Source organism: Cervus elaphus, chromosome 15 (genome assembly GCF_910594005.1).
Source record: "Cervus elaphus chromosome 15, mCerEla1.1, whole genome shotgun sequence".
Lineage (NCBI taxonomy): Eukaryota > Metazoa > Chordata > Mammalia > Artiodactyla > Cervidae > Cervus > Cervus elaphus.
The window spans coordinates 29,812,543-29,836,472 of record NC_057829.1 but is presented as its reverse complement, the minus strand read 5'-3'; the positions used below and the strand labels follow the sequence as shown (position 1 = coordinate 29,836,472).

Sequence of the window (23,930 nt, the reverse complement as noted above, 5' to 3'; positions counted from 1 at the left end):
GTGAGGAATTAGAAGGATATAAGAATTCAAGAAAAGATCAAGCAAAATGTTTAATGCTTATGTGAAAAAGAGAATCAAATCTATCACTGATGGATTTATATATGTGATTAAGGAAGAAAATTTATAATTAGGAACATATTGTAGTTTCTAAAGAAAAATGTAGGAGAGAGGGCTATTCGATAAGGAACATTATACAAATTTAGTAGTTATCAATAAATGATTTAAACTACAGCAAAGAAAGAAGCACTATTTGATCCCCCAGACCTTTGCTTCAAATGAAAAAGAAAAATATACTTTATTTAGAAAAATGACAGCTATTAAAGTAATAATAAAATGATTACTCTTTATTATTGAATAAAGAATTATAAAAATCCATATAGCCTTAATATTTCAGGGGATGAAAGAGAGAAGAAATAATTGATTCCAAAGACATTATATTCCAGGTAACAAAGACTGAGAAGGCACTTAAAATATTTGACTAGATACCCAGAATATATTCAAAATGACAAAATTTTAACAAGTATGGAACATTAGAAAAATCAGTAAATCAATTTGTGAGAGCACTTCCCTAGTGGTAGAGTGGTTAAAAATCTGCCTGCCAATGCAGGGGACATGGGTATGATCCCTAGTCTGGGAAGATTCCATACACTATAGAGCAACTAAGCCAATGTGCCACAACTACCAAGCCCACACTCTAGAGCCCTCAACTTCTGAAGTTGCAAGCCACAACAAATGGAGCCCGTGAACCAAGAACGTATGCTCCAACAACAAGAGAAGTTACTGCAATGAGAAGCCCTCACACTGCAACGAAGAGTAGCCCCTGCTTACTGCAACCAGAGAAAGCCTGTGTGCAGCAACAAACACCCAGTGCAACCAAAAATTAAAAATAATTTTTTTAAATGTACAGGAAGCTTAAAAACCGTGAATTTATATAACTTAAAACCATATAGCATTACCACATGTATCTGGTCATCAGGCTTCTGAAAAATTCAGGGAGTCCAAAAAATATGAACTGTCAAGAAACAAAAAGATATCCAAACAAAAAAACTGCTGTCCCTAAGAAGCGTGAAAGAGTTGGTTTACTCAGAGCTGTATTTAAAATGATGGCTACTTGATTCTCTGACAACCTCCAACTCTTCCCAAATTGAAGCAGACTGTAAGAAGTAGACAATATGTGAAATGCAACATATGAACAAGTCAAAACTAAAGCCCACTAAGGAGGAGAGAAAAATCTCCAGTAAGGGGAAAATCTCCAGTAAGGAGAGCAATCAGATGTTTCCAGTTAGAACATCTGAGTTCTAGTGCTGATCTGCTTTGTTACCCACCATGACATTTTATCTATCTTATTTAATTAGAATCTTATCATTAAAACAGAGATCACATTTTTTTTGTCTCATAGGCTGTCATGAGGCTCTAAAGGTTGAGTGAGTATACAACATTGGTATACAATAAAGACTGCAAAGAAACAATATAAATATGTAGGTAAGGTTTACAAAAACTAATAGCTCCAGCATAAGAATAGAAATCAATATACCATTGGCCTTAAAACAGTGACCATCTTTTTAAAATTCCAGCCCAGGAACAAATAAACGAGACTTACACATATATAAATATATGTATTTTATATATATGTATATTTGCTATATACATATATATGTATGTATATATATATACATATGTATATAATGACAAAACAATAATTATGTAGCAATTGATGAGACAGGCAGCTCCAAACTCTAAGAAGCATTAGAGAAAAAAAAACCACCATCAAGAATATCAAGATATTATGTATTATAGGAATCACAGAAGAGAGAAAAGAGCAGGAAAAAATATCTGAAGACATAATGGTCAAAAACATCCCAAACTGATGAAATACACACACCTATACATCGAAGAAGCTCAATAAAAGAGATCCATACCAAGATTTGACTAAACTATCAAAAGAAAAGAAAGAATCTTAAAAGCAGAGAGAAGCAATTTGTCAAGAATAAAGGGTCCTCAATAATAGTAAAAGCTGATTTCTCATCAGAAACCATGGAGACCAGAAGGCAATGATACAACATATTTCAAGTAATGAACTGTCAACCAAGAATTCTACACACAGCTAAACTATCCTTTAAGAGAAAAGGATAGTGAGCTCCCTGAGGGCCTACTGGTTACGATTCCAGGCTTTCACTGTTGTGGCCCAGTTTCAATCCCTGATCAGGGAACTAAGGTCCCTCAAGCCACATGGTGCAACCAATAACTAAATAAATGAATAAATAAATAGGAATAAAGGATAAATTAAGACATTCACAGATAAAAAGAAAAGTGGAAAGAAGCTGCTAATAGTAGACCTGCCCTATAAGAAATGCTGAAAAGAGTCATTCAGACTGAAGTGAAGGCACATCAGATAGTACTGGGTTGTCCAAAAAGTTTGTTCAGGTTCTTCTGTGAGATGTCATGGAAATAACATATAACAATAATTTAAAAACATATCAGGAAATAAAAAACAATGATGAAGGTAACTACATAGACAAATATAAAAACCAGTATTACTATACTTTTGGTCTGCAACTCCTCCTATAGGATTTAAAAGGTAAATGAATTAAATAGTAACTATAAATCTATGTTAATGAGCACACAATGTATAAAGATATAATCAGTGACAATAATATAAAGAGGGAGGATGGAGATATAAAGTGGCAAAGTGTTCATACTATTGAAACTAAGTTGATATTATTTAAACTAGGTTGTTAAAAGTTTAGAACGAAACTGTAATTCCCCAAAGTAACCACCAAGGAAGTAACTAAAACAAATATAGAAAAGGAAAGAAAATGGGAATCAAAATGGTACACTACCAAAAAGGATATATAACAAATGAGTACTTGTCATGAACTGTCTTCCCAAAATTCATATGTTGAAGCCCTAACCGCCAAGATTTCAAAATGCAACTGTATTTGGAGGTTGGGACTTTGTAGAGGTCATTAAGTTAAAATGAGGCATTCATTATAGGCCCTAATCTAATCTGACTGGTGTCTTTTTATAAGAATTAATAGAAACACACAGAGACACAAGGGGTATGCACAGAGGGGCAAATATGTGAAAATGCAGCAACAGAAGAAAGGACCCAGAAGAAACCAAGGAGCCAACACCTTGACCTGAGACTTCTAAGCTTCCCTGATCTGTGAGAAAGTTAAATTCTCTTTTTAAGCTGCCCAATCCATGATGTTATTAGGGCAACCAGAGCAGACCAACATAGTATTTAATTGAAATTGTATATTTTTCTTAACTCTTTATTAGATATTTAAATTTTGATAGGCCATACTGTATATTCTTAATGTACATAAATGTAAGATTTTTTAAAAGAAGAGTTAAGTACACTTGGATTAAACAGATATTACCAAAATTTAGAAAAAAAAATAACAATACCGTGTTCCATTTTGTCCCATAAAACAAAAGAATATTTCAAATTTGTGTTTCCAATAATACTTCTCTGAACTGATTAGAACCATTAGGAAATCTCCTTTAATGTGTGATAAAACTGGGTACAGTTAAATGTAAATTTCACTTTGACTTATAGCTCTGCTCTTATCAAGTCCACATTCATGATGTCCATCCAACATGATGACATAAAACTAAATATTCTTTCAACAAAAGCATCTGAACATGTAATACTTTAGATTTTACTTTCTAGCAAAAATAGACATTGAGATGTGTAAGAATCCGTTTCTAGCTCTGCAAAATATTTATCTACCTTGAATCTAAATGCTTGTTTTAGTATTCCAAATATTTCTTCAATAATATCCTTTGCATCGATAGATTCATTACATATACTATCCATGCCTAAAATGAACATTATTTCAAAACACTTCAAAACAGAATGGTCATTGCAGTTTGGGCTGTCAAGCTGGATTCCAAGTAAGTTACAGTTTTAGTAAAGTCATTGAGAAAGTCCTATTTAAGTTAGCTGCCCTTTCAAAGTGACCTTTTATCCCTCTTGAGATATAAAGCAGTCCTATTACACAACAATGAGTCATTTGTTTATTGTATGAGTTTTTCTTAGCCTCTTTATGGCCTCTTCAAGTATCATCAAACACTTATGAAGAAATGGCATATAAATTTTGTTTTACTGTAATCTTTGCATTCTCATCTTCAATGTACATTAGACAAGGACATTCTTCTTGTATCACATCTTTAAAATATTATACTGCAGGACATATTTTCTAGGTCCAGCAACAATTATAGCCATCTTTTAGGCACATGTTCAAGGAGGCAATCTTCTTCCATTTTTTTAAAGTCAAAAATCACAGTAAGTGCCATCTGTACATTTAAAAAAACTGAAAAGTGACTAAACATCCACTATGAAAGTACCAATCTCACAGGTAAGCAAATCACATCACTTTTTTGTATACAACATGTGCAGGATACTTAGAAGATAAAATCTTTTTATTTTCATTAGTAAGTTTACACTGAACAGAATCTGTTAAAATTTAAATCTGTACTGTATGTCAAATATGCAGATAAGGAAAGCCTAAAAATTTTATTTGGGCATGATATCAAAAATATCATGATATCTTAATTTGTTTTATGCTGCCTGCAGTTTGATTAAAATCTTCAAAACATGCTTTAACAAATTAAATTATCTAAGAGCTAATGGGAACATTTTCCTGTTGACATGATTTGTCACATCACTTATATCAAAGTGTGATTGCTGATAAGATCTGACAGAATGAGTTCTACATCGTCAAGTGTTAACCTTTACTCTCCATGTGACTTTCAGTTCTTCTTTAATAGCAGTGATGATTTTTGCAAGTAACTTTCCCTTTCAATGTTTCAGCATATCTTGAATATAGCTATCATGCAAGCTATTGTTGTTAACCTACTGAATAAGAAGAAATCGACCTAAACCTGGTGTTGTGTGGTGAAATTACCTTAAAGCCCTGGTAGACTCCAAATACTTTATAAGCAAGCTATACCAGAGGACACAGAACAGAAAGGGTCTACTGACCAAATTAAGATGTTGAAATCATAGATGTATCCATCTAAAATACACAGCAAGAAGCAAGGGAAAGTGTTGGAGTAAGTTAATACTCAGGGTGCAAACAAGTGTAAGGATCACACTACCTGAATGTTCACACATTATCTGCCTTTAACCTCATCTGACTGATGATAATGGTACAGGTAGGAGAACAGAGCCACCGTTTGAGCAACGGGGCCCAGAGACGGGAGTCCTTGGCAGATATTATAAAACAAGGAAACTAAATCTTGGGAAATAACCTGAGTAGTCATGGCTCTATTTACCTTTCCGGAATTATACACCTGTGAGGCCAGAAATAAGGACATAGTGAGTTTCACTGAGTGATCTTTCAAGGGCAGGTATAACTGTCAGCCTAGTATTATATGGTCATAATATGGTTTTTCAATCCCTTTCTAGCTATAAGTAACACTCTTGTTTGTTATAGCATAGCTTTTTATTCCATCTTCAGCAGTCTTACAGGTTATAAACTTACTTGCTATTTATATTTGACAAATCATACCAATACTGCCTGTTTCTCAAGCTATTTGTATACTACTTATACTTGGCAGTCCAGTGGTTAAGACATTGAGCTTCCACCACAGGAGACAAGGGTTTGATCCCTGGTTGGGAACTAAGATCCCAAATGGTGCATGGCATGGGCAAGGAAAAAAAATACAAAACAAAAACCTGTGAGTTTTATCTCAATCTTAAAAGCTATCAGTTTACTATCTATGAATTTCATCTATCTTTATTTTTCTTATCTTTATAGAAGAACTGAATTATTTTCAAAACACCTATTACAAAAGATCACACAGGAAACACGTATTACACATGGTATGTACTAACAAAAAATATATAGAATTAAATGGTTTATGAGTACTTCAATGATGACTGAATTCCTATCATAGAGCTTGGCCCTATTTTAGATCTACAGTGCACAGGACCTGGTGGACCTTCGGTTAGCAGAGTTACACTAAACCGGTATTTGTTGTCCAGTATTTGCTTCTCAGTCACCTAGAATAACAGAGAAAATGGAAGAGCAATCCAGTTGTTCTCTGAAGCGAAGGAGAACACAAATGGATAAGAAATGAAAACCAAAGCCCAAAACCAACCAATCAAATGCACTAACAGAAAACAAAATCTGGAACCTGTCCTGATGGGCCATCTCTAGCTAGACTTTTTAAACAGCTTACAACTCAACCTCATTCATTCATCACATTAGATTCAAGCAAGGCTTATAAACTGTTCATGTTAAGGTTCTAAATATTCTATCAAATTTTACTTAAACTTTAGAAGACACAGCTTACAATACCAGCTACTGCCGAGCACAATGATTAGCAGATAGCAGATGCCAATAAATATTTACTTTATGTATAAAGCAATTATTTCCATTAATAACTGCCATGGAAAATCTGAAGAATTCCCCTTCTGAAGAAAAGTACTTCTATAGGAACATTTTTCAAACCTCTCTGGCTACCCCAAAAATAAATTATAATTGGGCAATATATAGCTGAATCATCAATCAGATGGAAACAAAAAGCACTCTCAAAATATTAGGAGAACTAAAAAGCCAAATAACATGCTTAACTGGAGACTAGATTGAAACAGTATTTTTAAGTGGATGAGAGCCACAAATCTGGTTGTTCTGTCCATGGATGGGTAAGTTTACAGTCTGTTAACTAAGTAAATGGGGGGAAGGGGAGAAGCTCTGCAACTCTAGTGGTTTCCAAACTTTCCCTTAAAAAGCAGTATAATTTTTTAAAATGTTCATTATCTCATTAATCCTTATGACTTTCATTTGAGATATGCATTAAACTCCACATTTACAAATGAAAGGCCCATAAAAGTTGCCCATGGTTTCACAGCCAGTAAAGCAACAAAGTTTGAACTCAAACCCAGTTTAATGGATTCCCACAGCCACAAGAGCAAGCCTATGTTCTTGTTATGTTGCCTCAGTGATTGTTAAATAAGCAAATGAAATCTAAAACTTGAATAAAGTTGATACTACTCCCTATTGAAGCATTTCTAGAATCTATTTTTCAATTTATTTTTAAAATATGGTAAAACAGACATATACAAGATTTATCTTTTTAATCATTTTTAAGCATACAGTGCAATGGCATTACATATATTCACATGGCTGTACAACCACACTATTCACCTCTAAACTCTTCATCTTATAAAACTGAAACTCTATGCCCAGTAAGCAATAATTCTTCATTTCCTCTTCCTATAACCCCTGGAAACTACATTCTACTTACCATCTCTATGAATTTGACTAATTTGGGTACCTCATATAGGTGGAATCATCATTATTAATACTGTGACTAAGTTATTTCACATACTAAATACACTCAAGATTCACTCATATTATACTATGTGTCAGAATTTCCTTACTTTGTAAGGCTGAAAAATATACCATTGTATGTATACACCACATTCTGTTTAGCCATTCATTGACTAAAGGACATGTGGGTTGCTTCCACTTTTTAGCTGTTGTGAATAATTCTGCCATAAACACACATGTACATATATGTCAATACCCTGCTTTTAATACTTTTGGGTATATAACCTGTCTTAGTGTGCTCTGCCTGATATAACAAAATATCATAGACCAGATGGCTTGAACAATAGAAAACTTTTGCTGGAGGCTTGGAAATATAAGATGAAGATACAGTTGATATGGCAGCCTGAGAAGACCAATAAAAATATCTAAGTACAAAGAGTAAACTGTCTTTTTTCTATTAACCTGAACTCACAAAATGACTAGTGGAATGTTAAACAAACAAACAAACAAAATCCACTGATAAATACAAAGATCTCATTCTCCTCAGGCCACTGAACACAGTATTTTACAACCTAAAATATTTTAATACTTTAAATGATCAAATGATTAAATTTGAGCTTTGATAGTATGCAGGATAATTACAGTAAATGTCTACATTTAATAAAAGTTCAATCTTTGACAATTCTCCACTTCTTCAGCCCATAATTAAAATTGCAAGGGAAAGCATTAATCAATTAAAAAAAAATCAAAATGATCTGAATCCATGAGAGTTAACTTGTGACTGCAGTTACAGGGATTCTGAGCTAGTTTACAAATCGCAGAGGTAAGAACAGAGATTTATAAAGCTCTTCCTGTTCTTCATAATTGAACTTTAAATAGAACACTAACATTACCACTTAAAATTAGGTTACACTGGTAACTTGAAAGAGTATATGTCAAAATGAGTTCGTCCTGTTACCCACTGGAAGATGTATATAGATACAGACACAGATGCATAAATTTATACATAAATATATACAAATATATAGATATATATGTATATATATATACTACAAGAAAACTTATAGTATCCATAAGAACATTCACTCTAAGTACTATAAGAAATGCAGAAGCCATAAAGTTTAATTATATTAAAAAAAACTAAGAACTTTGGCAGAGCAAAGATGTGAAAAGTCATTAAAGTATAAATGACAAATAAAAAATACTTCCAATTCCAAAAAAGGAATACTGTTTATAAAATACGCAGAATTTCTACAAATCAATAACATGAAACATTATAAAACAATAACCAAAGGATTCCACAAGTAATTAAGAAATATATATGAATAATAAATATTTAAAACCAACAAAAATATTCTATAGCAAAAAATATAGATTAAAATAATTATGAACAATGATGAAAAGTATCAAATCATTTTGAGCCAATTTCTTTTACCACCTTTAAAATAATTAACCAACCTGGGCCACTTTAATTGAATTCTGGGTAGAGCCACCAGCATGATATTCAACTTTGAATTTTTTTACAAGTTCATCAAACCTAGAAGGAAATCACAGTAGAAAAAAGTTAGCATTTGTCAGCTGTCACAATGCAATTTTTTCTGATTAGAAGCTCATTAAATTACACTTAGTGAAATTTTTGAATTACATAATAATGTTAAATAAATGAATTAAAATGCTATATGAAAAACAACTTTGCTAAATTTCCATACTTAACAAATTGTTTCCCACAAGTGTACAATTATGAGAGTTTAAAATACATAGGGTGACCATAATTAGACATTAAATACAAGGTAAAAATAAAAATTTATAAGTTACTAAATATTTATAAGCAATGAATATTTTCCTACTTTAAACATGGAACTCTAGAATTCTTACAAATGTATGCCCTAGTAAGTTCAAAAATTTTAAATATCATAAGGGCTACTGTTTTATACCTTAAAGAATTACAAAACTACATGGAGTTGCATGATTCTTAGAAAAGGTGCTTGGTCAGTTTCTGTATCTGCCAAATAGAGAGGCAGAGAGAAAGAGATGATCTAAAGCTTTCATACTTCATTGTTTGGCATCTGATAAAGGAAGATATATATACTAACTACCCATAGTACTTTTCATACAAGGTGATGCATGTAAATCCCTAGTATTATACTCTGTCAAAGGGCTAAGTAAACCGATTAAAATGTCTCAAATTACATGGAGTTTAATAATCTAGATGACAAGTCAATATTCCCTACTACACATCTCTAACATGTTGGATGCTGTGGGAGATAACCAAAGGGCACAGGCATAAACTTTATTTTAAAGCAATTTATATGCTTTGGAGGGACAAGGATGAATATGCATGAAAAAAGAGAAAATTTAAAAATATCAAGTTATCCACAAACAAAATGTATGCAATACAGAAAGCAAGGGTTACAGAAGATCAAAGAAGAGAGACTGGGATGTGAACACAGTAAAAAGATACCAGTCTTAGAGCTATTTTTAAAACTTTAAAATTTTAAGCTCAGAAGGAGGTTTTTTACTCAAATGAACCCTTTCACAAAACTTCAAAATACAAAAAGGGATAAATACAGAAATGGTTACACTAGGAATAGGGAAAACAGAGTAGCTATACCCACTTCTATACTTCCAATTGCCTTCAAATCCCATATATAAAACCCTGAGATGCCAATAAACACAATTAGCAAGGCCCAAACTGTTGACAAGGTGGCTTGGTGGTAAAGAATCCACCCGACAATGCAGGAGACACAGGAAACGTGTGTTTGACCCCTGGGTGAAGAAGATCCTATGGGGTAGGAAATGGCAGCTCACTCCAGTATTCTAGCCTGGTAAATTCCATGGATAGAGGAGGCTGGCAGTCGCAGGAGTCAGACATGACGGAGCACACACTAGAAAGTTTTGACAACAGTATCTGTATACCACTAAGAAGAACTTACCAAAAAATGATCTTAAAGACCTAGATAACCACGATAGTGTGCTCACTCACCTAGAGCCAGACATCCTGGAGTACCAAGTCAAGTGGGCCTTAGGAAGAATCCTTACAAACAAAACTAGTGGAGGTGACAGAATTCCAGCTGAGCTATTTCAATTCCTAAAAGATGATGGTGTGAAAGTGCTGCACTCAAAATGCCAGCAAATTTGGAAAACTCTGCAATGGCCACAGGACTGGAAAAGGTCAGTTTTCATTCCAATACCAAAGAAAGGCAATGCCAAAGAATATCCAAAAAACTGTACAATTGCACTCATCTCACACACCAGCAAAGTAATGCTCAAAATTCTCCAAGCGAAGCCTCAACAGTATGTGAACCAAGAACTTCCATATGTTCAAGCTGGATTTAGAAAAGGTAGAGGAACCAGATATCAATTGCCAACATCCGTTGGATCATAGAAAACCCAAGGGAATTCCAGAAAAATATCTACTTCTGCGTCACTGACTACAGTAAAGTCTTTGACTCTGTGGATGACAACAAACTGTGGAAAATTCTTAGAGATGGGAATACCTGACCACTTGACCTGCCTCCTGACCTCCCTGGTGGCTCAGATGGTAAAGCATTTGCCTACAATGCGGGATACCTGGGTTCAATCCCTGGGTCGGGGAGGTCCTCTGGAGAAGGAAATGGCAACCCACTCCAGTACTCTTGCCTGGAAAATCTCATGGATGGAAGAGCCTCATAGGCTACAGTCCATGGGGTCACAAAGAGTCGGACATGACTGAGCGACTTCACCTTACCTTACCTTTTTGACCTGCCTCCTGAGAAATCTGTATGCAGGCCAAGAAGCAATAGTTAGAACTGGACATGGAACAACAGAGTGGTTCTAAATGAGGAAAGGAGTACGTCAAGGCTGTATAGTGTCACATTATTTATTTAACTTATGTGCAGAGTTCATCATGTGAAATGCCAGCTGGATGAAGCACAAGCTGAAATCAAGATTGCAGAGAGAAATATCAGTAACCTCAGATATGCAGATAACACCACCCTTACGGTAGAAAGTGAAGAGAAACTAAAAAACCTCTTGATGAAAGTAAAAGAGGAGAGTGAAAAAGCTGGCTTGAAACTCAACATTCAAAAAACGAAGATCATGGCATCCGGTCCCATCACTTCGTGGCAAATAGATGGGGAGACAATGCAAACAGTGAGAGACTTTATTTTTGAGGACTCCAAATGCATAGCAAATGGTGACTGCAGCCATGAAGTTAAAAGACGCTTGCTCTGGGAAGAAAAGCTATGACCAACCTAGACAGCATATTAAAAGCAGAGACATCACTTTAAAGACTTAAGTCAATCTAGTCAAAGCTATGGTTTTTTCAGTAGTCATGTATGGATGTGAGAGTTCGACCATAAAGAAGGCTGAGCACCAAAGAATTAATGCTTTTGAACTGTGGTATTGGAGAAGACTCTTGAGGGTCCCTTGGACTGCAAGGTGATCAAACCAGTCAATCCTAAAGGAAATCAACCCTGAATACTCATTGGAAGGACTGATGCTGAAGGTTAAGCTCCAATATTCAGCCACCTGATGCAAAGAACCAACTCACTGGAAAAGACCCTGATGCTGGTAAGATTGAAGGCAGGAGGAGAAGGGGAAGTCAAAGGATGAGATGGTTGGATGGCATCACCGACTCAATGGACACAAGTTTGAGCAAGTTCCGGGAGTCAGTAATGGACAGGGAAGCCTGGCGTGCTGCAGTCCACAGGGTCGCAAAGAGGCGGACATGACTGAGCAACTGAACTGAATAGAATAATACTAATCTAATACAGGAGAGAAGAAAAAGTACATAGTCCCAGATGCAGGTATATGGGAGTTGTGGTAGTCTAGGAAATGTTCTCTTCTAATTACTTTCTAAACTATGTATCAGCTAAGAGTGATACTGGAGATTGGAAGAGAAAGGAAGAATGAGTGGACAAAATAAACATTAAGTGATTAATTGCTCTACCTGTTTGAGGTCATTCCACTTTCAAAAGCCAATTTCTCAAAAAAGGTATGTCCCTTCATCAGAACCTGTGAATGTAACCTTATTTGGGAAAAAAAATAAGTGGGGGGTCTTGCAGGAGGTAAGATTTGGGGATCTTCAGGAAGTAAAATCCTCCCTCTTGAATTACCCAGCTAAGTCTTGGATCCCAATGCCAGGTCTTCTTACAATGGACAAAAGAGAAGACAGAGGTGAAGATGGAGACAGAGACTGGACAGACGTGGCCAAAAGCCAAAGAAGCCACGGAATGCCAACATCCATCAAAAGTTAGAATTCTGAGACAAAGATTCTCCACTAGGTTCTTCAGAAGGAGCGCAACTATGCTAACACCTTGATTTCAGACTTCTGCTTCCCAAGAACTTTAAAAGAATAAATTTCTGTTGAAGGCCACCCCAGTTTGTTGCTGCTACAGCAACACTATCCTTTCTCACTTTCTCAAGAATCTTTCCTTAAGTTATGTCTTATCTGCTCCATCATTAATTTCTTCCTTCCAACAACAAAGGATCAAACAGATATTTTGGTAATAACTGGCGGGTAAATTTAGTACAGATACTAAAATCACAGCAAACCAACAACATACTGTACTGTTTACTTTGTTTTTGTTATCAATTCTCCCAGCACCATCCAATAGAACTCTCTGTTAATAGTGGAAAGTTCTGTATCTATGCATCCAGTCTAACAGCCACTAGCTAGCTACTCAATGCTTGGAAGGTAGACAGTGTGACTGATGTTTTATTTCAAATAAAAATTTAAATTTCATTTAACTTTATTAACTTATACTTGAACATCTATAGCCTCAAGGCTAGCGGCTACCTTAGAGACTATTATGATTTAAAAAGAACACTAGCTTTTCAAGATGCTCTAGCGAAAAAGGATTACAAGACAAAATAAGCATAGGAAATTGTGTATTCTATTCTCATCTTGAAGATTCATATTGTATATCAGCATATTAAAAGCACTGAGATATCTGAAACAAAGAAATATGTTTTATTTGTTAAACATATAGAATCTTAGAACCCTCTGAGGTTCTAGGGTTAGGTTCCATAGCTAACATTTATGTAATATTTACTATATGCCAGAAGCTACTGTTTTAAATATTCTACCAAATCACTTTTTAAAATGCTCAATACAAGTTTATAACATGGGTACTACTATTAGCTCTTATTTTTTTCAATTTCTTTTCAACAAATACCTACATACTACAGTATGCAGTATTCCAAATTTCAGTCTGACAAATCCTGATGAATTCTGATAGATGACAAGGTAGGTCCATTTCAAAAATGTTTAATTTTTAATTTTGATTTTTTACTGTGTGTATGCAATGATTCTACTAAATAGTTAAACATTCTTCAATGTTGTAGACTTATACTACTGACATTTTCCATATATTTCAATTGAGAAATATTAAGTAACCAAAATATATGCACAATATAACCCAAGAAAATTACAATATGTATGTGTATACTGCAAGCAAAATTACCCAATATACATGTGTACTAAAAAGGACCCGGAAGGTTACAACCAAGGTGTTAACAGTGGTTTACTCCAAAGTAGAAGCAATTACAGATCTTATATACTTTTTTTGATTGTGCAAAAAGCATAGAAACTGTTTGTAATAAAAACATTTAAAAACCTACTTCATCTTATAATGGAAGAAAATAGCAGTTTTTCCATACAATTATACAAATAGAACTATATACAAATCAAAACACAGAGCAGAGAAGTGAGTGGTTTTGAATGAAAGCAGCAGGGAAAGAGTAACGTCTGAAGTGGAATTTGACAGATATGGGAGAAAAATATTCAGGGCTAAGGATAAAACAAAACTCTAACATATTCAGGGAAATAAGCTATACACAGACTAAAATGTAGGTACAAATGAAAGTAGTAAAAACTGACAAAAGCGAACTCTGCCAGACTAATAAACTTCAATACTATTCAGTAGGCAACTAGGAATTATTAAAATCTATTTACTCATAGTGTGAAAGGTAGATTTTATTTTTACATGATAATAGCACTCCTCCAAGAACAAGGTAGATTAAAGGGAGGCAGACTGGGACTTCCCCAGGGATCCAGTGGCTAAGACTCCACACTCCCAATGCAGGGGCCTAGATTCAATCCCTGGCTCAGGGAACTAGATCCCACACACCACAACTGCAGAGCCAAATAAATAAATAAAAGTATTTTTTAAAAAGAGTGGAGAGGGAAGATCACATCTTTTGAGGGGAAAAAAAAAAGAACGGAGAGAGAGGGAGAAAGAGAGAGAGGCAGATCGCAAGCCTTTGTAAAAGTTCATACTTAAAGTCAGATGCTGAGCCAAGAGGCTAGAGGGAAGTGATCAACCTAAGGAATCATTCCCGAAGTTGAAGACATCGCATGTGATAAATAACTGGAAGTTAAAGATGGGTCAGAGGGAAAACAATACTGAGACTTCTACTTTGGATTACCAGTTGGATCGTGTCAAGAAAGGAAATAAAAGAAAGAAGAAAAATCATACGGAAAAAAGGGAACTCCTAAGTAGGCGATTATCAAACCTAGAAAGATTTCTGTTTAGGGAACTAACTACACTGAGGAAAAATTTATTTTCTTTAATCTCTTGCATGGATTGGGCACATTTCCTCTACACAATTTTCTAGCTGATACAAAATCTCCTGATTTTATATGAATGTTCCACATTGTCTGTGACAAAACTATAAATGCACTCACTGGAAAATGCCAGGAAAAGAAGGACTGTCTATCTTTAATGAAAGAACAAAAAAGTTAAACTAAAATATTAATAAGCCTCAAAACCACAATTAAAACTTTACAGGGATATAATCAATTATATAAAAATCCTAAACATTTTCTAGGTTATTTAGAGATAACAGAGTTTATGATACCTTTACATTTGATGGAGAACTTCAATATATTTCAGAATGTGATTTTTTTCCCTATAGGGAGCGATGTGTCTATTTTTGTACTTTATAGATACATTCTTACTTCTTCCTTTCTTTGAGCTTCTTTGAATGGAGTGAGTGTATCAAACATCTCAATAAAAAACAGAATTGAAATAACAGCTGATCCACTTCATAATGAAAGTATTTTCATTAAAGAAAATTTTAAATAAAAATTAATGTCACTGGGATATAATTCAGAATTTCTCAAAGATTAACCTTATGGAAAAAAGAAGAATGCAATATACCATATACTGCTAAAGAATTTTAATACTTGTGTATAGTATTAAGCTGATGGTATACAGGAGAACTTAAATTTTAAGTAACACTCTCAGCTCTCATATCACATATTATTAAATACTTCATAAATATGCTATCTATACCAATATATATGTTTTGTTATTGAGAAGAAAAGTAAAAAAACTATTAATAGAGTAGAGAAGTCTTCAAACACTAACATGGCAGGCAGAGATGTGACTAAATACTAGTCTTTTAATCCTGGTTTAATATTAAACCATACCTCAGAGTGGTAATATGCACAGGAAAGTTATCATAAGAAAATGATCAACCATGAAAATTTTAAGTCTATTAAAAGAAAACACAGACTTCTGATAAAAAATAATACTGATGATCATAAGCATGTTACTAGCAGGAGCAAAGAGCTTCTAATTTTGGAACAGCTGGGCAATGACTAAATGACCAAAGTAAACACAGTCAACTAAACATAATTCATCCTTTAGCATAAAAGCTCTTTTGGCACTGAGGTCAAGCCAAGTATTAATGGAAAAGAATGTAGGAGAGTATACTACAAAGAGATTCACCTTTTCAAAAACAGTAATTACTATATTAACTACAACATGGCTGGCAGAGCTGCCAAGATTGCCCTGAGAAATATCAATAACCTCACATATGCAGATGACGCCACCCTTATGGCAGAAAGTGAAGAGGAACTAAAGAGCCTTTTGATGAAGGTGAAAGAGAAGAGTGAAAAAGTTGCCTCAAAGCTCAACATTCAAAAAAAGAAGATCATGGCACCCAGTCCCATCACTTCATGGCAAATAGATGGGGAAACAATAGAAACAGTGAGAGACTTTATTTTCTTGGGCTCCGAAATCACTGCAGTGGTTGACTGAAGTCATGAAATTAAAAGACACTTGCTCCTTGGAAGAAAAGCTGTGACCAACTTAGACAGCATATTAAAAAGCAGAGACATTACTTAGCCAACAAAAGTACATCTAGTCAAAGATATGGTTTTTCCATTAGTCACATGTGGATGTGAGAGTTGGACCATAAAGAAAGCTGAGCATCAAACAATTGATGCTTTTCAACTGTGGTGTTGGAGAAGACTCTTGAAAGTCCCTTGGACTGCAAGGAGATCCAACCAGTCCATCCTAAAGGAGATCAGTCCTGGGTGTTTATTGTAAGGACTGATCTGAAGCTGAAACTCCAATACTTTGGCCACCTGATGCAATGAGCCAACTCATTAGAAAAGACCCTGATTTTGGGAAAGATTGAAGGCAGGAGGAGAAGGGAATAACAGAGGATGAGATGGCTAGATGGCATCACTAACTCAATGGACATAACGTTGAGAAAGCTCTGGAAGATGATGAAGGACAGGAAAGCCTGGCATGCTGTAGTCCGTGGGATCACAAAGAGTAAGAAATAACTGAGTGACTGAAAAACAACAACTACAACATAGTCAGATAAGACTATGGAGAAGTCAGTAACTGAAAAGTTTAATGGAAGAGAAACATGGTGCTACCTTGAAGACAGTACCTAGATTGTACTGCTTATTATTGTAGTAAACTGTTCATTTCTTAAAATTTCCAACTAGTATCCACTTTACAAAGTTGGAATGAGAAACAAACACTAAATGATTTTTCAATGAGTTTTAATAAATAAACACAAGCAGAGTCTAACTCAGAAAATTTAGCACTCAAGAATAAAGAATAACGACCACACGAAAGTAAAGAAAATCAAGAGTGTAAAGGTTAAGGAGAATAGTATTTGTCGGAGGATGATAATAAAACAATGTATATATACTATACCTTAGAAAAAACAATCTTAAGACTCTTCATTCCACTGACAGTGATTCACACATAAGGATATGAATGATAAACTAAGTTTTATCCCTTATAATCTGGGACTCAAATATAATCTAGTTCAAATTTTTAAGATTCAAAGAAAGTTTTAGAATGTAGGGCATTTTTAATTCCTATCTTTACTCAGTTTTTAGGTTAAGAAATTTCTTTCAAATAAACCTCTTTTTTAACCCTAAATAAATTACTCAACCAGCGATGTAAATTGGTAAGATAAATGGCAAAGACATAAATGTGAGACTTTTAAAGAAAAACTTTAGAAATATAAACTTATTTCCTGACATTCCTGAAAAAAGTGATTTACCAATCTAGATATTTTTCATATTACATAACATTAATTCCTGACAAGTCTGGAGACCTATACTCAGTCTGAATATGTCATTGTGAGGCTAGTGACTAAGGATGCTAAAGCGTGTTTAGCATTTCTGACTTAAACATTAACTGACCTACCATTTCAAAGATAAACTTCTTGTTATAAAAATACTCTTCAACATTTATTATAAATATTAACTCTGAGAAGTATATACTTTTCAGGATTGACTGCATCTGCTCTTGAACTCTGTTCTCCACATCTTTCCCTTCTTTTTCATAGGCTCTTTAAGGTCCTCCACCCTCCAACCTTTTTCTCCAGAGGTAAAGATATACAGGAGTACTTAAGAGCTCTCTCTATTGGAACATGATGTTTCTTCCAGTATTTATTAGAAATTTAAATTCTTAGTATGATCTGTCTCCTAGCAATTCTGAATTGCAGGTTATGTGATTCTATTTATGAGCCTTGTTTTAAGAAGAACGAGGAAATTCACTTTCATTATCCTCAAGTTCAGTTAAATGATTTTTTATTAATTTCTCTAGTAAGTGGCAGACTCAGGACTAGGAGATCCACCCAAAAATTAAGAAAACATTAAAATCATATAAAGTAAGAATAAGATAATTTAGAATAAAATACCTTATTGGCTTGAAACTAAGAACAGAAAAACTACACATTAACATTTAAGGAGCTATTTCTGTAATTTAATTTCTTCTCTCCTGTTGTGTTTTTTTTTTTCCTTATCATTCTTTTTATTTTTATGACTCTTTAAAATGATTTTCTGCATGCATCTTGAAATCACGAGGAAAATCTCATGGTTATACCCTATAACTTAGGACCAATCATTCTTAAACCTCCTTTAAAAAGTTCTTGTAAGTAAAATAAAAGAAATATCAACAGGAAAGTGTCCACAAAACCATCTTTTATAATTTCTAGTTCTATCTTAGGGCAATTGCTTCCCACTTTCACAGCAACTAAAGTCTCTTTTATGCCAGTCTTGGAAGGAAAAAGAGAGCAAGCTCAGAAGATAAAGACGACCTCACATTGTGCTAACATCACAGCATAGAAACCAAACATGAAAACTTTCGAAAACTTCATAAAGAAGATATATGAAGGATAAGACACATGTAAAATCTTTACAGTGAAACTCAAAATATTTAACTTCCTTAAGAAAGCATTCATAACTGCCAAGTAGGGTTCTGATGAAGTTCTTTTCCTAAACTTCTCATCTAAACAAATAATAAATGAAAAAACATCAGTAATTCTAAACAGGTTATACTTATTAAGACCAAATGTTAATAGAATAACACAGTGGGGAAAAATCCATAGGCCAATAGAAAGATTCAAAGCTTTGAAATCTTTTACCACAAATGTTTAGTGAGGTTCAAAAAAATTCACTTAAATGTCAGTTTGATAAAAGCCAAAAGAACATTTCCCACATGTGTTTATATTTAAGCATATTTTTAAAAGATGGAAAAAGTAACAGTCATTCAAAACCAGGGTTAAGCTATTAGCTCATGAGGATTGTAATTTAAAGGTATTTCTCTAACCTCTAATTTTATTTTCCTTGATAAGAAAGCAGTTTTAAGCATGCATTGCTTAGATAAGTCTTTATTCAATTCTAAAATGTTTAAAAGTTTTAATTATTCCCATTTATAACTCTGAAGGTGAATGAAGATGTCTGCATGTGAAATAACTGTTGAAAAGTACTTTGTATATAAATGTAGATGATTAAGATAAAATGAATTATTCCTAAATACAGATGCACAGCATACACATTAGGTATCCCCTCCTTATAAAAACACACAAGAAAACTTCACTAAACCAATGTACAAGCTTCATTAAATAGTAAAACTGTTTGACATTTACTTTTAAACTATACAAGAAAAAGCCATATATAAGAAAAAGAGAAATACTGTAAGAAAGTGTTTCTCAAAATAAGACAAACAGTCTCCTGATAAACTTAAGGGTGTCACCCATATGTTCACAGAAAGTTCCAAAACACAAATTACACTTTTTCACTCCATTACTGCTTTGTTATTTCTATCACAGAATTCATGATTTGTAATGGGGCCTTAGTTTCTTTAATACAAACACTCCATAAACATATGTAACAGATATGGATACGGACAGTATTTAAGCAACAAATTAATCATTTTTCTCTATCCAACTATAAAAAATATCATTTATCAGAAACACTCAAACATTCAGATTTCTTACCAAAACATAACACATAGAAATTTTGATTCTGAGTCATAAAAAGCATTTCTACTGACAACAACTAGTAAAGTCATACATATTATAAATCATTAAAGGTACAAGAGATCTTTGGGAGCAACAATCACCAAATGAATAAATTTCTAGGGAGGTGAGAACTGTTCAAAGATTTGGCCAGAACCAGCAGTTGTTTGTCTGACCTGTCCAAATTTGTACTCACCAGCTTTAGGCTAGAGAGACAAAATTTGACAATTCAGGAACCACCAAACATATAGCTGGTTTGTCCCATAACACATTTGCTGAATTCTGAAAATGAAATGCAAACTAAGGAGGTTAACCAAAATCACCCGAAAACCAGAAAGTTTGCCCAGGCTGGCAGTGCTTACAAAACAAAGGCAAGGAGCAAAGGAACTAAAAATATGTTAGGCAAGAAATGAACTCCATAGGAAGAGTGGAGAATAAAAACTAAAGATAGACACTCTTCTACTGGGAAGCAGGAGAGGATATGTGCCTATCCTGGTTCTATCTTGAAGCTGAAAATTCAAACTGGGTTTAGCAGAACAATGGTATGAGGGTGGAAGGGAGGGGGGTTAAAAAAAGAGTTGGATAATTTTATTCATCACATCGTACTAAAGTGATAAAATTGGAAACTTAGCATCTAATACAAAATGTCAGTTTCCTAATGTAAACTGGTACAGCCATTATGGAGAACTGCATGGAAGTTCCTGAAAAAACTCAAAATATAGTTACCATAGAATACTACAATCTCATTCCTGGGCATAATTCTGGAGAAAACTTTAATTCAAAAAGGTTATATATAATACACAATGAAATATTACACAGCCATGAAAATGAATGAAATAAGGTTATTTGCAGTAACATGGATATACCTAAAGATTATCATACTAAGTGAAGTATGCCAGATGGACAAATATCATATGCTATTCTTTTATATGAAATCTTAAAAAAAAGATACAAATGAACTTATTTACAAAACAGAAATAGACTAACAGACACAGAAAACAAATTTATGGTTACCAAAAGGGAAAGGGGAGGGGGGATAAATTAGGAGATTGGTATTATCATATACAAACTATTACATATAAGATAGATAACTAACAAAAAGCCCTACTGTACAGCACAGGGAACTATACTCAACATTTTGTAATAACCTATAAGAGAAAAGAATTTGGGAAAGAATATATGTAGAAATCACTGCGCTGCACAGATGAAACTAACCTAACATTGTAAATCAACTATACTCAATTTTTTTTTAATATATATATTTTAAATGTCAGTCTCCTACTTGAGATATTTGTTAAATTTTGAATGTGTACTGGGAAGAAAGTTAAAGAATTAAGCTAGAAACCTCTGAGAGAAGTTCTGGTAGACTGTTTCACAGTGGAGACAAAGACCCCAGTGGTCTAAATTAAGAGTCTTAGAAAGTCAAGCTCTAGAAACAAGAGACAAATGGTGTAGACCAAATCTATTAAAACCAAAAATCAACTCTGACCTAGATTTAATTCTTAACTTTATTAAGGTTATCAGCTCTCCTTTCACTCCACATCCTCATAAACAAATGGGTGAACAATATGGTAGAATATACAATCTGAAGGATCAACAGCTCTTATATAAAGTGAACAGCAAACAGTGAACAACTTATAATTTAACAATTAAAAATGAAAAAAACAATAAAGAAGTTTCAAAATGATTTAAATACTGGAAATAAGAGACTTTATAGTAACTATAATATTTTCAAGGAATTAAAGGAAAGAATGCATAAACTAGAAACAGTGGAGAATTTAAGAGGATTAAAATTATAAAAAAGAGTAAACATTTAGAACTGAACAAGTTGATATATGTGAGTTTAAGAATTTATTGTTCAAATAACTATAAGTTTGAATATAAGTTCAAGCTGAGAATCTTTTCTCTGTTATCTTCCTATTACTTAGCCCAAGACAAGTCTGAGTCACAGAAGTCTGAGGCAGAACTGGGAAAATAAAGCCCCAGATCTCTGGCTAGGAGACCAGAAAGGAGAACTCCAGAAAACAAAAACTACGAGAACTCTTGAAGTATCTAGAAAAAAAGGAACAACTCAGCAAAGAAATAAAAGATATAAAGAAGATCAAATAAACATTCAATAAGTGAAAATTTAAAACTCACTAGATGGACTCAACAGAAAAATTAAAACAGTATACTTGAAGACCAATCAATACAGTCTGAACAATAGAGAGAAAAATGATTTTTTTTAAATGAGCAAATACTCAGATACCTATGAAATAATACTAAAAGATCTAGCATTTATGCTATCAGAGTATCAGAAGAAGAGAAAAATGCAGTGCAGGAAAAAATTTGAAGAAATAACACCTTAAAACTTCCCAAATTTGATTAAAGACACATTCCTATAGGCTTAAGAAGCTAAAAAAATCTGAAGAAATCTATGCCTAGACAAATGAGAAGAACCCAGAGGGTGGAACCAGATGGAATATCAGTATTTAAAAGGAAAAGACTGAAAAGGGAGGAAGAAGCGGGGAGGGCAGATATCAATCTAGCATAGTTGAAATTCCTTACCAGGAACACAAAAGACAAATTTGATACCAATATGGTCAAACTATGATTTTACATAGCAAGTGATCAAGATAGGCAGATTCCTTAAGCAAAGGCTCTGGTATAGACAGATCTGGCTTTAATTTCATATTCATCTAATTGTCTGAGATGGGGCAAGTAATTTATATTCTCCGAGATTAAGTTTCCTCATGCGTAAAACACGGTATTAGAGACTGTTTTTGCATTCTGCAGTATTTAAGCATAGTGCCTGACAGATACTGGTAACACACACACACCAAAAAAAAAAAAAAAAAAGGAGAAGGGGGATAAGTGGATGGATGAGCTATAGAAGGATTAAAAGAGTCCTTTTGCTGCTGCTGGTGTTGAATTTTTAAGAAGGTACAGATTGCCAATATGTACACATTTTAACAAAATTAAGTTTTTCTTGAATATTTTTAGAAAGAATTTGACATTGATGGCAATTTTGCCTATGTCACATATACCTCCTAGACATGAGGTAGAAAATTAAGTCAAAAGAACTAAAACAAATGAGAATGATGAACACTGTTACAAGAGAAATTAAAGTATAAGACATAAACTTTAGGTTAATATTTAGATATGATGCCACCTGGTAAGAAAAAAATTTGATTATTATAAACAGTAGAGATCAGATAAGGTGCTCCTACTTGCTTCCTTTACAACATGCTTAAGATGAGAAAAGTGTGTGTGTTTGTATGTAGTACACTACTGTACTACATTCATTAACCCCTTATTATCTTTCAATTAGTACAAATCATTGCCACTTTGTCGTGACGTGAGCAATACGCCACTGCCTTGAACACTCTAAGCACTCAATAAATGTTACCAACTATTTTTATAACTCTGGAGAAGTACTTTACTTGCTGATTTTGTAAAGAATATGCAATTTGGCTATCCTCTAGAAAGAAAAAAAAAGAACTAAATGATTGACATCACTAAAAAAAATTTAAATTCAAACTTCCCAACATTTTGGATAAACACTTGAAACAAAACATCCTCAATCTCTACTAAATGCTACAGCTATAAAAAATAAAAACTAACCACATAACAGTGTTGATTGAAAAGCACAGACAACAGACAATATTTTTTACATGATTGTTAATGCAATTCCCAGTTTGATAATTACATTTTAAAGGAAGGAGGAAGGATTATAAGAATTTATCAGTAATAGAAGTTTTATCTTATGCATGTCTCTGCAGCAAAAGACGTTAAAACCAGTATGAAAAGTGTTTGGAGACTGAGGGGATGTTTTCTTTCATCTTCTGAGTACTACAAACAGAGATTCCAATAAAGAAAACCACAAGTTTGCTGAAGTTCAAAACATCTGGGGTATATCTTAAGACATTCATTTTAAGAGCTCCATGTTAAAGAACAGCCTGAAGGGTAGATGATAAATCTGCTCTAAAAGTGGAAGTGTGTTTTTAATCCCATTGAATATAAACAGACTTTTTAAAAAGAGAGAGAGAGAAAAGAAAAAAGAAACTATAATTTGGAAGCAAAGTACCAAGAGACAAAAAATGCTCCATAAAAGTAAACTTC

At 33.7% G+C, this 23,930-nt stretch overlaps 1 protein-coding gene across 7 annotated transcripts in view; it reads right to left on the bottom strand.

Annotated features, from left to right (window-relative positions):
- ADK (adenosine kinase) overlaps nt 1-23,930 on the bottom strand; it is a 551,078-nt gene that overhangs the window by 366,264 nt on the left and 160,884 nt on the right. For all 7 annotated transcript variants that reach the window (XM_043925032.1, XM_043925036.1, XM_043925033.1 and 4 more), the window contains exon 4: nt 8,745-8,823. In XM_043925032.1, coding sequence (XP_043780967.1) covers nt 8,745-8,823 — 79 coding nt within the window. The remainder of the gene's footprint in view (nt 1-8,744; nt 8,824-23,930) is intronic.